Raw genomic sequence first — 18,999 nt, 5'->3', positions numbered from 1 at the left:
GAGAGCAAATAACACAGCAAGACCATGAATTCCAACAGCAGAATTTTAAGTTGAATGAAAAGATGAGGCCCATTAAAATGACTGGGATGGGAAGGAGTTGGGGGGAGTCAAGTTTTAAGAGATATTGTAACTTTTTAACAAGCTATTTTCTACTTCCTGCCTGAATATCAAAAGGAGTGTCCAACATAACACCTGCAACTAGACATAGAGAAGGCAGCTGCTTTGAACGTGTCATAGGGAAATTTGGCTAAAGATTTATTGACAAACAGGGATTTTGTATTTTATTTGTATCTTTGTTTATAAATAGGCAATGGATATAAAACAGAAGACTCAGTAAGGTGAATGACTTAATAGTCTACATAGAACCAGATTCCTGGATATGGTTGGATTATTGGGGTACAAAAATCACCTTACTAGTAAAAGTGCAAAAGAGGAAAATGATATGTGATCTCTATAACACTAGGCCTATGACTTCTCTTGTCCTGTGATTGAACTGTTACCAGTGACTTAAGCAAACTCTATTGCTCTCTTTCAGTCCAAACTGCACACTGTTTAGTGGGTCACTTTATAAGAAGTTACCCTCTCTAATGTTTACTATAAAGAGATATTATATGGGGTGCCTGGGTGGCTCAGCTGGTTAAGCCTCCAACTTCAGCTCAGGGCATGATCCCTCAGTCCATGAGTTCCAACCCCGTTTCCAGCACTATGCTGACAGCTCAGAGCCTGGAGCCTGCTTCGGATTCTGTGTCACCCTCTCTCTGCCCCTCCCCCACTCGTGCTCTGTATTTCTCTCAAAAATAAGCAAAAGAAAGTTTTTTTTTAAATAAAATAAAGAGATAATAGGATAATAAGAAATAACAATAAGAAAACACTTCTCAATTTCGTGGACTAAGACTGATTCAATTTAGGTTGATATATATAAAAACAAAATCCAGCATCACTTGCATCTTGATGTTTTCTATGGAAGCCTGTTGAAGACATTACAAGGCAAAGACAAAAAAGGTAAATTAGTCAGAAAATAGAGGGAAACAAAAAGGGATAAGAGTCGGGATTATAAGAAATACAAGGAAAGGTGCCATATCAAAAACTTACCGCAATCTGCATCTCAACTCTGCCTTTAATCTTCCCACTTCAGGAAAACCTTATTATTGGGTTTAGACTGCTATACTCTGGCTGGGGTTTATGTATCATCACCTGCCTTGCACTCTCCACCCCTCCCTCAGGTGACACACGTGCTAGAAGCCATAGGGTAAATGTGCCGTAATCTTTTGCGACACCAACTTTTCTTTAAAAAGTCTGTGTGTGTTTAAAGTTAAATATTTAAATTACAAGTAATTTGCATCTTTATTTTTACATTCAAATAAATATGGTACACTATGGAGTAGGATAAAATATCCATACATATTCTAAAACAAAATTTTAAAGACTTTAAAGAAATACTGGCAAGAATATCTTTGGCCTAACCTCTCGGATCCCTCATGTGCCTTGGGGACTGTGTTTGCGCCTCTGTTCCATTGATGTAGGGTCAAGAAGCGCTCTATAGTGTTTAGCAGGAAGAAGGGACTCTGGTTACGTTTAGGCAATGATGATGGCACTAATTAGGATAGGGTGGTTGTTCAGCCGAGTCTTTCAAGAAACGAAACAACCTTTATTCTTAATTACAGTTGGAAAGCACTGCAAAAATCAGTCCATCAGGTCTGGCAACCTGGTGACACGGAGCGGCGTGACGTGGCCTCTGTTGCCAGCATGGTCATTGTGGCGCCGATGGCATTCTGACGCGGAAGGAGACTCCGGAGGGGACCGGCGCAGCCAGGCCTCTGGGCAGCTGAGAGTCGGGGCCACCACCTTGGGCTGTTCTCCATGAGGAAGATGCTCGCTGCGGCTGTCTCCCGCGTGTTGTCCGGGGTCACGCAGAAGCCCACTAGCAGAGTGCTGGTGGCATCCTGTAACTATTCAAATGATGCGATGTTTGCAATTAAGAAATGTGATCTTTATCGCTTAGAAGAGGGTCCCCCTGTCACAACAGTGCTCACCCGGGAGGATGGGCTCAAATACTACAGGATGATGCAGACTGTTCGCCGAATGGAGCTGAAGGCAGATCAGCTGTATAAACAAAAATTTATCCGTGGGTTCTGTCACTTGTGCGATGGTCAGGAAGCTTGTTCTGTGGGCCTGGAGGCCGGGATAAATCCCTCCGACCATGTCATCACCTCCTATCGGGCTCATGGCTTGTGCTATACTCGTGGACTCTCTGTCCGATCAATTCTTGCAGAGCTGACAGGACGAAGGGGAGGCTGTGCTAAAGGAAAAGGAGGATCGATGCATATGTATGTCAAGAATTTCTATGGGGGCAATGGCATTGTTGGTGCACAGGGGCCCCTGGGAGCTGGTATTGCTCTGGCCTGTAAATACAAGGGAAACAAGGAGGTCTGTTTGACTCTTTATGGGGATGGTGCTGCGAATCAGGGTCAGATAGCTGAAGCTCACAATATGGCAGCTTTGTGGAAATTACCCTGTGTTTTCATCTGTGAGAATAACCTCTATGGAATGGGAACCCCTGTTGAGAGAGCATCAGCCAGCACCGATTACTATAAGAGAGGAAATTTTATCCCTGGACTAAGGGTAGACGGAATGGATGTTCTAGGTGTTCGGGAGGCAACTAAGTTTGTAGCTGACTACTGTAGATCTGGAAAGGGGCCCATAGTGATGGAGCTGCAGACCTACCGGTATCATGGACACAGTATGAGTGACCCTGGGATCAGTTATCGTACCCGAGAAGAAGTTCAGAATGTGAGAAAGAAGAGCGATCCTATTATGCTTCTCAAAGACAGAATGGTAAACAGTGAGCTTGCCACTGTTGAGGAACTAAAGGATATTGATGTTGAAGTGAGGAAAGAAGTGGAGGATGCAGCCCAGTTTGCTATGACTGATCCTGAACCACCTTTGGAAGAATTAGCTCATCACATCTACTGCAATACTCCAGCTTTTGAAGTTCGTGGTGCAAACCAGTGGATTAAGTTCAAGTCCCTCAGTTAAAGGGAGACTTATGTAAATTTACTTTTAGTCCTTCATGGGAATGTTCATGGTCCACTTTAAGAAACTATGTGCCCAGTTTGGCTAAGCAGGAATAAAACCCATTAAATAAGGGCCCTGTAAACTTTTATTAAAATAAATTGAGATGATTAAGCGATTATTAGAAGAGAATAAAAGAGATCATTGAAAAAATGTACATTTAATTACAAAGGATATTTCATTCAATTGTACATTGTTGCATTAAAAGATATCATTCATTTAATCATTTAGCGTTGTTGAAAGGTAAACTCTGGCACATGAAAATTTTCAAGAATTTGTTTGAACATGCATCAGTAGGAGTCAGGCAATGCCAGACCAGAGATGGTTAGGTGTGCTCCATCAACAGGAGCTAGGGGAAGCATTTTTATACAGAAGCAAAGCAAGGAAGTTATTTTATTGGCTATACCTTAAGGTGCTGCTGGGAAAGCCTAACTAGGTGTTTGTAGTTGCTTATTCTTAAGTGTCATTTTCTCAATTTGAGTCCATTGACTCTGGCTTAGGTTTTGGTTTTCTTAAGTAGGCTACCACGGCATTACAGCCACCTTAGTCTGATGGCCTCCTTATTTAATTAAACAATGTGAATACCTTAAAGATCATTTTTAATTTTTACAAGTCTACATTGGGAAAAACAAGATTATTTAACTTCTCATATTACTTGCTATAATAGTTCTATTTGATTTAACTTTATATTTGTAAGTACTCTTATTTAAAGGAAAAATAGTTCTTCGGTCCCTTCTCCACCTTGACAGGAGTTTGTGTGTAAAGTCACTATCCTAAGGTAGAGAGAGTTTCAAGCCACACCAAGCTGTTAGGTCCCCTGAAACTTTGCTACTTACAATAGTTTACGTGAATTAACCATTGCCGACTATACCATTGCCGATTATAATAGTGTGCCTGTGAACACATATAAGCATATGAGTGCCTACTCAATGTTGATGCTGAAGTCAGTTAATACTGATCATTTCCCAATGAAACATGCTACATAACAGGGCAGGGGGAGATGGGACAAGAAAGTTTTTTCATGTACTTTCTTGCAATATTTTTAGTGTATCAATTTAAAGGAAAAATGTAAACAAAGTTAGGAAAAACTGCATTTTGCTTTAACCTTCAAGTAAAAGTTACTCTTATTTTTCAATCCACTTGTACCATTATGTGTTCCATATTTTAAAGAAACTATCCTGGTGAATTTCAGACTGAAAAAAGAGCAGATATGGTGACATCAAAAGAAATAAAGAGGAGGAGGTGATACTCATAAAAAGTTGAATGTTCGCTTCGGTAGCACATATATTAAAATTAAAAAAAAAAAAAAAAAGTTGACAGGCACCTGGGTGGCTCAGTCAGTTGAGCGACTGACTCTTGATTTCCATTCAAGTCATGATCCCGGGGTCATGGGATTGATCCCCTCATTGGGCTCTCTGCTGAGTATGGAGCCTGCTTGGGATTCTGTCTCATGCTCATATTCTCTTTCCTTCTGCCCCTTTCCCCTGGTTGCACTCTCTTTCTTTCTCTAAAATAGTAGTAGTAGTAGTAGTAGTAATAATAATAATAATAAAGTGGAAAGTAAAAACTGCCTTTGTCTAGAACTGAACATTCGCAGACAACTTTTTTCAAAGGAAAATCTAACTTGGATCATATAGGTTTGGTTTTCTTGGCAGTCCAAATACCATGACAATTAATAAGTCATTATCTTGTGAAAACATTTCTACTTGGTGATATTGGAGTAATGATCACAAATCCTATTGAACATGATGTTTGGCATGTCTTGTTTTTCTGAGATACACTTAACTAAATCAGATATCAGAATTTGCCTGTGATCTAAGAAATAGTTTGCAGAGAACATCAGAAGAATCAGTTATTAAAAGTTAAAACACATCAAAGAAAAAAAATAACTATGCATCATGATGGATGTTAAGTAGACTTATTGTGGTGATCATTTCATAATATATATGCGTATCCAATCATTATGTTGTAAACCTGAAACCAATATCCTGCTATGTGTCAACTGTATCTCCATTTGTAAAAAAGGTTATAGCCTTTTTGTTTAATTGTACAACATCTACTTCCACAAATTAAAGCTAGATACTTTCTAAGAACTCTAAGAGAAAACCAAAAGCTTAGAGACCTGTGAGTATTTGAACATATGTACACATATGTGTAGGCTGAATCTCCACGCCTTACTCCAAAAAGATTTAAGCACATAAAATAACCTCAACATTTTAAAATCAGAAACTGGAGATGAGTGTTGGTGTATTTATAGATCAAGAATATTACTGGCTAATATGTTTTGTCTATGCAAATAGAGGTACCTTGATTGGATCCCTTCCATTAAAAACAAAAGCATTTCATAATACCATAAAAATAATCACATATTTTATATGACAAATAATTCCTCTACTATTTATTAATTTAGGCATACTTATATTTCTATAAACTTGCAAGTGGAACATAAGCTGTTCAAAGCTAATTCTCCATATATACTATAAAGAAATTTTAAAATTTTGCTTATATTATGGATTATTTTAATATCCATAAAAATTAAGATACAAAAAACTTATTAGAGATTAATCCATCACAAAATCATAATACACAGATAATCCATTTCAAGAAAAAATCCAATCTTGATCTATTAAAGTTATAGAGTACATTTGTCATAATACACATTATCAAATTCCATTAAAGCAGGAGTTTTCAATGTTTTCCATATTAAAAAATGTCCAGACTTTTGTGTGTACATTCAGTAACGATACACGTATGACTGCACAGAGTTCTGTAGTGATGCAAAAATTTTAAAAAAGTAAGAACAAAAACAAAACCCCCCTGTTGTCTTCAGTTAGGTCAAACAATAAATTATTAATAGCAATTACTTATCAAGTTATAAATTAGAGAGGTGTAGAAATTTAGCAGCTGGATTATATTTCCTATCCATAATACTATGTAATTCAGTCTATTTTATCCAGGTATTAGAAGGCTTAACAAGCCATGATGGTTATAATAAAATTTTCATGTTGCAACAATGCTAGAATATCTGAGAGAAAAGGAATTCCTACTATCTTCACCTTTATGATACTCTAGAAAGGTAAAGTATTGTGTGCATATCGATGGAGTGGAATGAGAAAGGAAGGAGGTTAAGAAAAATATATAAAGGGAATATTTAGATACATAAGAATTACATTTATTTAAAAATGTGATATGCCTGCCAATCAAGTGTACAAAAAATGCAGCAGATATTAGTGAAACTTAGCCTGATCATTTGTGGGAAAGAGCTTGTTTTTTGTTTTTAAAGAGTGAAATATAAATTACATACCATAAAATCCATCTTTAAAAAGTGTATATAGTCCAGTGATTTTTATTATGTTCACAAAGTTGTATAATCCTTACCACTACCTAATTCCAGAATATTTTCATCATCCCAAAGAAAAAGCCAATACCCATTATCAGTTACTTCCCATTTCCCTATCTCTTCACCCACTGGAAAGTACTAATCTACTTTTGGTTTTTGGACTTGGGTATTCTTCACAGTCTATATAAATCATAAATTATGTGCTCTTTTGTGTCTGCTTTCACTGAGCATAAAGTTTTCCAAATTTGCTGTAGCATATATTGGTACTCTTTTTTTTTTAAACTTTTTAAATGTTTATTTATTTTTGAGAGGGAGAGACACAGTGTGAATGAGGTGGGGCTCAGAGGGCAGGAAGAGAGGGAGACACAGAATCTGAAGCAGACTCCATACTCTGAGCTGTCAGCGCAGAGCCCAACGTGGAGCTCGAACCCACAAACTATGTGATCATGACCTGAACCAAAGTCGGTCGCTCAACCTACTGAGCCACCCAGGTGCCCCTTGGTACTCTTTTTTATGAACAACATTCCACTTTATTTATCCATTCATCAGTTGATGGGCATTTGGATTTTTTCAAAATGGACATTTTGGTTATTATGAATAATAAAATTAAAAAACTGATTGTTTCTTAGTGAACACAAGTACAATAGAAATTTTAAAGTTATTATTAGGACAAGGCAATGCAACAGAATCCTTCTGCTATAATCTCAATTAGGTAAAATAAATTAAAGACACGTTAAAGTATTCTCAGCTTGAGGGGCACCTGGATGGCTTAGTCGATTAAGTGTTCAACTGCGGCTCAGGTCATGATCTCCCGGTTCATGAGTTTGAGCTCTGCGTCTGGCTCTGTGCTGACAACTCGGAGCCTGCAGCCTGCTTCTGACTCTGTGTCTCCATCTCTCTGCCCCTCCCCCTCTCGTGCTCTGTCTCTCTCTCTCTTGAAAATAAATAAACGTTAAAAAACTTATAAATAAATAAACATTAAAAAAACAAAAACAAGCAGAAATTTCAACTTGAATATTTCTCAATTTATATGACCTACTCTAATTGGATTTTGATTTAATAGACTTTAATTTTTAAAACAATTTTAGAGTTACAGAAAAATTGAGAACAATGTACCGAATTCCCATATACCCTACACCCAGTTTCTCCTATTATTAGCATCTCATAGTACTATGTGGCAAGGAAAGGGTTACCTCAGTAGCTTAGGTGTCTCAAAACCTGCACATCCCAAAGAAAGGTCTGTCTTCATACTCCTGGAAGATAACTTCTGTACCCCTACAATATTCTTCCTGATAAGAATGTTCCGTATGCCTAAGGCCTTGGGCCATACTGTACTAGTTTGTTCAGCTAAGTGTATCTTAATAACGTGTCCCCATGTTACTGCACTGAGAAGAGATAACTGGAAGCTTGTACCTAATTTCTCTTAGAATTTTCTCCATGTGTCTTTTCCCTTTGCTGATTTAGATTTGTATCTTTTCACTGTAATAAACAATAACCATAAGTATAACCAGAAATTGAGTTTCTTAATTATAATATAATAAAAACCTATATATAGAAGAATAGTCCCAAATATATTAGGTTGCTAGTTCAGGATCATATAGCCATTGGTCACAGCCACTATTCTCTTAAATTATATCTACATAATTTAGGCATTTTAATTTCACTTAAAAAGAGGAAACTAAGACTCAAGTTAAAGAAGTTGCTCAAGATTTCACAATTTATAAATGGTGGAGGCAAGAATCAAAACCGGCAACAAGGTTCATATTTTGAAAAGTACTTTTTTTGTACTGCTTATTAAGCATTGCTTCTAATTATACTCAACCACACAATAGGTTTTTTTAAAAAGTACATTAACAAATGAATGAATGGAATTAAAGTCGAACCAAGGGATTTTTGTCAATCACTCCACCATCATCTGAGTTCAGATTTTTAGGCTTAGTGTAGAAACACAAAAACAAAAAGTGGGAGGGAAACAGAGAATAGGAGGTAAAACAGATAATAGATAGCCAAAATACTGTGATACTCCTCCCATATAGTAGTGACATTGCTGTTCCGTACTCTTGGATATATCAGTGCAGACGTTCACAATTTAGAAGTAGAAAGGATGGGGAAAGATAAGTCTCCAACAGAAAAGAAAGCCTAGGAACAAAATTACAACTGTTCAACATACATTTTCCCACCATCTGTGGCTGGTTTTGGGATGAACTAAAGTAACGACAACGTTAGGTTTTTTGGTATTATAGTAAAACGTCAACCATAGGTCAAGAAACACACTGAAGACTACAGTTGCAATTTCACTGACTGAGGCTTGTCTTGAGTCCAGATGGAAGTTTTCTGTTGATTGGTGAGTATCAGGCTTTGATGAGTCAAAGCCAGAACCTGAAGTGCCAAAGTAGTATGTGAACAAGTCCTTGGGAGTTCAAGGCTACCCATGTCCATTCTACCCAAGTAGTAAAGAGGAATCCAAGCAGCCGAGGGCTCAGGATTACAGAACCTGAGATGCAAACCTAGAATGAAATCAGGAACTGAGTGAAATCAGTAGGTAGAGAGGAGACAGACAGAAGACTAAGGGAGAAGCCAGGAGAATGAGATGGAAAGGTGTAACCAATAAGGGCAAGGAAACTAGAAGTCATAGGTGTGCATATTGATGAACTTTATATTATCATGGAAATTAGAATCTATTGAATGAATTGAATCACTAGCACCTCATGTATTGACAGGCCATTTAGAACCTAATGCTTCTAGTCCAGTATCATTAGGTCTTAAAGCAGCCCTACCTTTATGTAACAAGGAAATAAATTAGAGTCTGGACTTTGGTGTCATTTAAATTTAGATTCAAATCAAGAGAAATGGTACCTTGAGCAAGGGACTTACCTCTGTATCTCCACATCCTCTATAATTCAGTTGATCCATATGATTGTTGTAAATGTTAAATGAAGAGCAAGAAATGAAGTAACATCTAACTTAGTTCCAGGTACACTCAAGATTCAATAAATAAAAATTTCTGACCTAAAGGGAGAGAAGGGATTATGCCATCTGAAAGCAATAAAAAGAGTCTTCAATTTTATGTAGGTAGCTAGGTATAAAGATTGCAGTGGTCAGAAGACAATGTAAGCTGTGTGTGGAATAGATTTTCACAAATTTAGCCACCCTATGTTTTCTCATGATCTCTCTCTCCTTTTTGTTTTGTTTTGTTTTGTTTTGTTTTGTTTTGTTTCAAGGATATTCACTACAGAATTGTTTATAACGACAAAAAAAACCCTATAAACAGTAAGTTCTACAATAGAAAGACTGGTGACATCAATTATGGTATATCCATAGCCATTAAAATAACACTAAAACATGGGTGCCTGGGTGGCTCAGTCAGTTAAGCATCCAAACTTGGCTCACATCATGATCTTACAGCTTGCGAGTTCGAGCCCCACGTCAAGCTCTGTACTGACAGCTTAGAGTCTAGAGCCTGCTTCAGATTCTGTGTCTCCCTCTCTAGCCCTCCCCGGCTCACACTCTTTCAAAATATATAAAAAACATTAAGAAATTTTTAAAAATAACACTAAAATATTTTTAATCATATCAAAGTGTATTAATAGTGAAAAGCACAAATATGCTAAGATCCAATTTATAAACACCAAAAGCCAATTATAGCTAGGCACAGAGAAAGAAGGCTGTATTTACACAACAGTGGTTGGTTTTGGTCACTGAAAATAATGAGTGATCTTTTTTTGAATGGCACCCTTAGCTACTAAAACACATGTGACATGCTATATCTGCGTAATTATAGGCTACACTGAATTTTAAACTTTTTTCATACTTTAAACCTACTCATAGGAGAAAATATTAGAAAAAATATCTCATCGTCTTCTCTTAACTAATTCTCATCAGGCAGCATTTGACACAAAAAGTAGTTATGAAATGCCATCAAGGTTGGGTAGAATATGATGTAGTAATAATGAAACTCCCCAGTTTGTACCCAAAATGTGTTCAGAACTCAGGGCTTTCAATCTGCTAACTACATATACTAAAGCATGTAGATATTGCACAGATACTACTTTGGTAGAATCAGGGCAAAAAGAGTACAGATTTTTCCATTATATTATAACATAGATGGATATTCTTATGCTAGAAATTGCTTCAAAATTAGACCCACTCTTTTTATTGTGGATTCCTTTTAAGGAATGCTCCAGAATATTAATGCAAACAATGATCTGATCAGGCTTGAAACAAAACGCCAGCCAAAACTCTCATTCAATCAGTATTCTATATTTTTTTCATTGACTTTATTCACGTCTGTTTGATCCATGAGGCTGATTTATACAGCAAAGAGCAAAGAAGAGAGGTCTCTGCAGTGGAATTGAGAGAGATGGAAATTTTCTGCCAAGTTTATGCACAGAAAAGAACACAATCAAATTAGGAAACACTGAAGAGCAACAAAGACAGTTCATACAATACTTTCCTTTTGACGGGCCAATAAATACTCAAGCTGAATAATTTACCAAAAGAAAAAGAGCCCACTCAAACCTCATGACCTTTTGAACAATGAGCAAGAGTTCAATTATCCCCAAACGTTCTGGTAGAAGGCAGCTTTCCAGGCTGCAGTGTTATTGCAGCAGTCATACATTAAAATTAGTCGAGGGAGAATATTGCCTTTGTAGTTTCTGTGTCCTGCTATCATTTATGTTACCTTCTTTTAAAAAACTTACTGCTACATGAAGTAGCACGTTGCCAAAAAAGAAGAAAAAAGTAGGAGGAAGCAATTATTTTAATAATGTTTCTGGCGAGTGTGAGCTATTAGATTTCACTGGAGCAATTTATCTGCACGTTACTAGAGTGATAGTGTCACTTTAGAAAGTATATAATTTGCTTCCATTAGAGACTTAGAGTAACTTGCCAACAGTGCCCAGAGAATTTCTCCATCACCATCCATGTGGGCTGCAGTGTTGCAGAGTGAACAGCTCATCGCTTCCTTGGGAGACATTGAGGTTCCAAGAATCGGAGAGCTTTTTCTGTCACTGATATCTTGTGAAATCCTACAGCTTCCTTTAAGAGGAAAGGCTGTGGAAGTTATATGGAACATCACATGTTTTGCAACCCAAGCAGCAGAGTCCACTAGCAGTGTGAAAGCACATTAAGACCTTACTTCTTGTGGAGGAGACATAATTATTGTGATTGAAAATCAACATTGAAAAGCCTTCGTCAGTTCTCTCACTGTTGTTTTGTTTTTTAATATTCTTGTTAACCCTTTGTGTGTTTTCCTGTATCTTTCTGAAATGTTAAGATTAGAGCCAAAAGCCCTGCACAAACAAAACTCTGACAGGTCTAAAGATTGTGGAAACACGGTTTCACTATTTTGACAGTGAATTATTGCTTATTTATTCATTGAATTGTGCTAACAGAGGAAAAAGAGCTGAGTTCTTATTAGAGCAGAGTCAACTCAATTCTAAAATATACCTGAGGTCTGACACAACTGACGTTGATTTTTTTTTTTTTTTCTGTGTGGTCTTGGATGAGTTAAGTTCTTCCCGAAGCATTCTTGACTACTCTGTAGAAAAGGGGAATATCACACTTACCCTGTGATACTGTTGTGAAGATTGGAAATAGCATACATGAAGTCCTAGTGCTTGGCACACATTAGGTGTTCCAAACAGTAGTTATGTTTTCTCTTCTCCCCTTCCTCTCCTTTATCTCCTATCTTATGTTAAAGGCTTGACTTTCCTCACATACCCTTACAGAAAAACATTCCTGGCTCTTCCCGTTCACAAATGTCATTTAGGTTTTGAATCCATCATTCTAAAAGCTTAGTCACGATTTTTATTCAGTGATTCCTGAAACTCACTAAGCATTGTTCTTATTACATTACACAGGTCATTGGTGGACAATTTAAATGTTACCTGGCCTACAAATTGAGTTTACTGCATATGTAGTATGGACATGAGTTGCTAGGAGTTTGGCTTGCCTACCCTTATTATCCAGACTATTTATCCACTCTGAGCCTCTTTATTTTCTAAAAACCTTATCACCTTCCCTTGTCAAATTTTAATGTGAAGCATAGCACTTGTTGTAAAGATGTCAATAATATGTAACCTTTCAAATTTCTAAAATGCAACGAACCTTTCCTATATGAGCTAATGTAGAAAAAGAATTGTCATATGCACAATACATGTGCATAAATGTTTCCTTTGAGAATAAATTTACTCTTTTTATTTCTTAATAAGGACTTTATTTTAGTGCTAATCAAACATATTAAGGGGCAGGTGGCAACATTCTGTCAAGTTAAAGGAGCAGCAGTACAAACACTCTATTTATTAACATTATTCATAAAGTTTCTATTGTAAACAGCACTAAACTACTTACTATTCACCATACGGGTATAAAAAGCGCATTGGAGCTTCAAAATCAATGACATGTTGCCCTCTGCCCAATGCTGCTCTTTGGCAAAGAGAGAAGAAGCCGTTTCTCAAACTCAGCATGCCATTTTTTAATTCACACTTAAATTTCCACTTGAGGAAACAAGCCAAAACAAACTATTCCTCCCTGAGATGCACCCTGGGAAGAAGTGCCCTCCCAACTTTAATAATTATCTCAGAAGAGTCTTTCTCCCACTCCCCTTTTCCATCTGAATAGGAGTTGCTTATTAGGACCTACTTGTTTCTATTCTTCTATTTGCATAATGCACAGATGTCAATCTGCTGGCTCTATTCTGCCCCACAGAATTAGAGTCTTTGTCTGCTGAGTAGATAGTTCTCTTTTTACAGCTATTATTAGGGATACAGTATATAAAAGTTCTAAGATTAAACAACTATCAGCATTTAAAGCGAAAGTCTATATTTTTAGTTAATCATACCTTGATTCAGGACTGCATCTTCTTTTGTAAATTAACCTATGTGTATGCTTGCAAAACAGTCTATTTAGGGAAATCTTTATTTTAACATAGGATAGCTTGAGGATCTGTAAACAGCTGTTATTGTTGCTTGATTCATTACATACCATCTTTTAAAACACACTACTGTAAATGGAAATACATCATTACTTAGTTACTAGAGCTTGGTAATAAAAATTAAAAACTATGACCTTATTTCTCTACCCACAATAACTTCTCAATGATTACATGGATATTTACTTGATTTTTTTTTTCTTTTCCATCTGACATTCTATGCAATTCAACTTAATTCTGCAAATACCAAATGTTTTCAGTATCATTAATTGTTTTGGCATTTTCCTTACCTAAATTTCTAAAAAGGTATTTTTCAGAAGAAAGTGCTATCCAAGGCCATAGTACTACAAGTAAAAGAGACTCGTTTGGAGTACACAGAGTTCCAAAGACAAGCAAATATAATTATGTTACATAGATAAATACAGTACAATTGGGGGGAAATGCTTCCATTCAGGATAGTCATCTAACAATAGTATTTTCGGAAGCAAAACATTTAGGAAAGCAAAATATCAATAACATGCAGAGAAATTTGATTCACAAATATTCTACTCAAGTTGGATCTTTCTGGAGTTAAATTACATTTAAATTTTTCTCAGCTCTTTCAATTTGAGCTATATTTGGTATAGATTTGTTCACCCAGCAGTTGATGATTAGTGTTTGAACAGTGAAGTGCAGGCAAAATTTACTACATTTATTCATCTTCATAACAATTTTGGATGAGGCTTCTTGGATAAGTCAACATTTATAGCCGTATGTCATAGCACGGTTTTGTAAATACAGTTAAATAATAGTGAACATGATTTTTTTAAGTTTATTTATTTTGAGTGACAAAGGGAGAGAGAAGGGGAGGGACAGAGAGAGAGGGAGGGAGATGAAATCCCAAGTAAGCTCCGCACTGTCACTGTGGGGTTAGAACCCAGGGACCATGAGATCATGATCTAAACCAAAACCAAGAGTCAGATGTTTAACCAATTGAGCCACCCAGGTATCCCAGTGAACATAAATTCTTAAGTAGGACCAGTTTTTTGGCCAGAATTCAGAAACTGTTTAATTCATTTTTAAAAATATTTTTTTAAAAATATCTATAAAATTTCACTTGAATTACTATCTAAAAATTGGATCTCTGATGCTAAGCACACTCCATTACTTTTAAGGTTTCCATTTTTCTCGAAGGTGGCAAATATATACAAGATGCAAGCTAATTACAATGTTCCATCATCTTTCCATTTTTATATATGTTACTCTTATATACGTGCAAATAACATAGAGGTCTGGTGGATAAGACTCTATTATGATTGAGGAGATTGGATTATCCGTGCCTTACCAAGAAAATTCTTTTGACTTCTATTCTGTGACTGACCAGTTATGATTTCCAGCACCTTCCAAAGTCTTGAACTGAACATTTCTAAGGTCCATTGGAAGATATGTAGTATTTGAAGCAGGATAGCTAACATAATTTTAGTCTCATGGTTAAAAAATGCAGTAGGTCTGACTCTATCCAATTTCTACTTTCCTCAACTACAAATAAACTGAAGTTAATTATAAGAAATATTATGTAAGAGTCAACCATAGCAAACCTGCTTATTACCCTCAGCCCAGAACATATCGTAAGTGCTCCATAAATAAAGAGTAAATAAAGCAAATATATAGTTTTACCAAAAAAGGGAGAAAACTGGATTTGTAAGTTAGAAAAAGAGAAAATGAAAAATTAATCTTAGGTAAAACTTTCTTTCTCCATCTTAGTTTTCCTAGAGGGTTCCATAGAGGAACTGAGAATAGATTTTATTTTCTTTCTTTACTGAAAGATGCATGTTTTTTAAAGATGTAAGAAAGAATCAAAGAAAAGAGTGGCAAATATTATTTTATTTTAACCATCATTAGTGTAGAGTAGTACCAGAGGCACCTTGGCAATCCACAGGCTAGAAAATCATATATTAAACTCACATTGCTCTTCTAAAAGATGTTTTTTTTTAATTTATTTTGAGGGAGAAAGAGAGAGAGAAAGAGAAAGAGAAAAAACACTAGTGGGGGAGGGGCTGAGAGATAATGAAAGAGAATCCCAAGCAGGCTCTGAGCTGTCAGCATGAACTGTGAGATCATGACCTGAACCAAAATCAAGAGTCAGATGTTTAACTGACTGAGTCAACCAGTCGCCCCTCATATTGTCCTTCTTGACGTAAGTATTTTTATACAATCCTTCCATTCAGTAATTATCATTGGTACTAGATGTTCCTGATTTAAATTAGACTTTCTAGGGCACCTGGGTGACTCAGTTGATTAAGCCTCCAACCTCAGCTCAGGTCATGATCCCACAGTTTGCGAGTTCAAGTCCCACATTGGGCTCTGTGCTGACAGCCTGGAGCCTGGAGCCTGCTTTGGATTCTGTGTCTCCCTCTCTCTCTGCTGCTCCACTGCTAGTGCTCTCTCTCTCTCTCTCTCTCTCTCTCTCTCTCAAAAATAAATAAACACTAAAAAAATTAAATTAGAATTTCCTCCATACTGATGTGAATAAATGATTGAATCAGCAAATAACAAACAAATGAAAATAATACAGAAAACTTCCATGCAGAAAAATTGCAAATACTCTTCTGTAGATATTCTACCCTCAAATGTGTGGAGCATAACTCCCATTTTCTTAAATGTAGGTTATGCATAGTGACTTCCTTCAAAAGAGTAGAGGGTGGAAATAAGGAAGTATAGTAACTCAATAATGGAGAAATCTGACAAACACCACCTAATTCAACTAATAAAGGTCAACATCAATAATACTAAATCATGTTGATAGTATGTACTCCTGAAATGATGTGATGGAAATGGCACTTTAACTCCACGGTCTTCTTCCCAAAACATGTAACCCTAGTCTAATTATGAGAAAGACATTAAATACCTATTGAGGGATGTTACACAAAATGTCTGATTAGTAGTCCCCAAACCTATTAAGGTCATCCAAAACAAAGAATGTCTGAGAACCTACCAAGAGGAGATTACAGAGACAAGATGGCTAATACGATGGTATCCTTATTAGGATCTAGGAGCAGGAAGTTGATATAGAAACTAAGGAAATATGAATAAAGTATGAACATGAGTTAATAATGGTTCAGTATTCATTCATTAATTATAGAAATGTAAAATATTAACAATATATACTAATATGTCAGTATTAATTTATTAATTGATAAAGGTATGTAATCATCACTCCTGTGTATTCAGAATATGAATTTGCAAGATTTAGTATTTTATCCTTTTTTATTTTTTTAATGTTTATTTATTTTTGTGAGAGAGAGAGAGAGAGAGGGGGGGAAGGGCAGAGAGAGAGGGAGACACAGAATCCAAAGCAGGCTCCAGGCTCTGAGCTATCAGCACAGAGCCTGACGTGGGGCTCAAACTCATGAACTGTGAGATCATGACCTGAGCCGAAGTCAGATGCTTAACCGATTGAGCCACCCAGGCGCCCCTGGGTATTTTATTTTTATAAGAATTTTATATTGATAACGAGTAGCAATGGCACTTCTTAAAATAAATTATCAGGAAAGATTTGTAAAATAATCTCAATCAAAACTGACATGAAACTAACTTATGTTTTCAAAGGAAGCTGAATAAATCAGAGTCTAAAAAAGCAAATAACATTAATATTGACAGACAACTTATCCATGATCAGTTCCTGAACACAGAGGAATATTAGAGGTGGGAACACTAGAAAAATTTGAAACAAATAATTACAGTTAATTAATCAAATATTCTTCAAAAGCATTTATTATATCTATCTGAAAGGTACAATTCTAATTCCAGATCCTGGAACATCAGCTATTGGTGCTATGTATTTTTGTGTATATCTCTTGATAAAGAAAAGAATGTGCGTTGGAGAATCTTATTTGCAGTCATGATCTGGGATGGGAGCAGAGTGGCCTGACATTTACAATACTTCAGTGGCAATTACAGCACAGTTAATATATCAATTTAATTAAATTTCTACAGTGATTCATGACATAAAATATCAAAATAAGTTAACTTGCACAGAAAAAGACAAAAGATCAATGCAGTGGGCAGAGATACAATGAATTAAATTAAAGTATAATTGCCATCTACTGAAAAGATTGTGTGCATAAGTAAGTTTTTTGTAAAGCAATCTCTTAGAAAGACATCATTTATGGAAGTTAGAAAAAATAGACCCCAGAAGACTCTAAATATTCCTAAAGTCAGCTTTAAAGCATTATCTAAATTATTTTTTATCAAAGAACCACATTTGTATTAAATAAAAATAAATAAATTCTTATTTTATCAAATTAAAATTCTTACATTTTACTAAGTATAATATGAACTTTGCATTGTAATTGTGATTTCTACAAATCTTACAGTGTTTTTAGATAAACTTACACTACTGAAAACTGTGACATAAAATCTGTATGATATAAAATAAATGCTGTATGTCCAAGGAAGAATCTGTTTCAAAGATAGAAGAGAGAAAGTGACCCAGCTGGGTGATTGATCAAGTTCATTACATTCTCACTACCACCCGGAAGTAAGTATGAACACAGTGTTCTACAGCAATCTGGAAGGAAGGCTGATGGCCTTCCGGCCAATAAACATAATAGATAGGGTCTTTCATAATTAAACGAAGAAAAAAAGGAAATGCTGTTCACTTACAGTGTCCCAAGCTGATGAAGTGGGTCTTACTGGTTATAAAAATTGTGCTAGAGAATTGATAATAGGTGCTTTTATGTGTCCCTGCTTTCTAAATAATCTTCTTAAAATCAAGTTCCTTGTGGCACTAAACATCTTTATGTGTAAAGAGGAATGAGTTGAATTGGATGTACTAAGATATCTTCTAATTCTAACATCTTTTTAAAAATTTTTTTTAACGTTTATTTATTTTTGAGAGAGAGAGAGACAGAGCATGAACAGGGGAGGGGCAGAGAGAAAAGGAGACACAGAATCTGAAATGGGCTCCAGGCTCTGAGCTGTCAGCACAGAGCCCGACGTGGGGCTCGAACTCGTGAGATCATGACCTGAGCCAAAGTCGGACGCTTAACCGACTGAGCCACCCAGGCGCCCCTAATTCTAACATCTTATAGTTCTATGATGATAAGATTATACCTAGCTCATTTCCTGTGTTAATAACCTTAATTTAGTTACTGATGGAATATTTATTAATTTATAAATAAAAAGTATTTTGTTGGTTCATTGAATCAAGCAAAATAAGGTAGCGTGTGTGTGTGTGTGTGTGTGTGTGTGTGTGTGTGTGTATTAGAGTGCGAACTAGCTCTAAAATATTCCAGTAAGTAAAAAAAAAAAAGTATCAGTAGCTCTGTGTGGACATGTGCTATAGAAATAAGATTACCAAATATCCCAAGAGAATTTGAGATGCCACCTTCAATAGTGATCTACTATCTTGAAAAACTCCATTGGTACTGCTAAAAGAAAATCATCGACACTGGAAAAAGAGAACAACTGTGTAGATAAAATAGAGTCCTATATTCCTAACAGTACTGCTGAGTCACTTCTCAGTTAAAATTAGGTTCATTTATGAGTAACAGAAAATCTCAAATTGTGGTAGCTTTTTCAAGATAGAATTTTTTTCCCTTTCACAAAGTTATTGGCAGACTATGACGAATATGATGGCTCTATTATCCAAAGGGACCCAAGCTCTTGCTGCGAT

At 36.1% G+C, this 18,999-nt stretch overlaps 1 protein-coding gene across 1 annotated transcript; it reads left to right on the top strand.

Moving 5' to 3' along the window:
• Positions 1-1,775: 1,775 nt before the first annotated feature.
• Positions 1,776-3,191, top strand: PDHA2 (pyruvate dehydrogenase E1 subunit alpha 2). The gene has a single exon (XM_019463833.2). It carries the CDS (start codon positions 1,861-1,863, stop codon positions 3,034-3,036), a length of 1,176 nt encoding a protein of 391 aa, XP_019319378.2. The 5' UTR covers positions 1,776-1,860; the 3' UTR covers positions 3,037-3,191.
• The last annotated feature ends 15,808 nt before the right edge of the window (positions 3,192-18,999 follow it).

The sequence above is a fragment of the Panthera pardus genome, unplaced genomic scaffold (genome assembly GCF_024362965.1).
Source record: "Panthera pardus isolate Hobbes unplaced genomic scaffold, ASM2436296v1 HiC_scaffold_13, whole genome shotgun sequence".
NCBI classification, from domain to species: Eukaryota; Metazoa; Chordata; class Mammalia; order Carnivora; family Felidae; genus Panthera; species Panthera pardus.
Note: the sequence above shows the minus strand (reverse complement) of the source record. Positions and strands in the feature narration are given on the sequence as shown.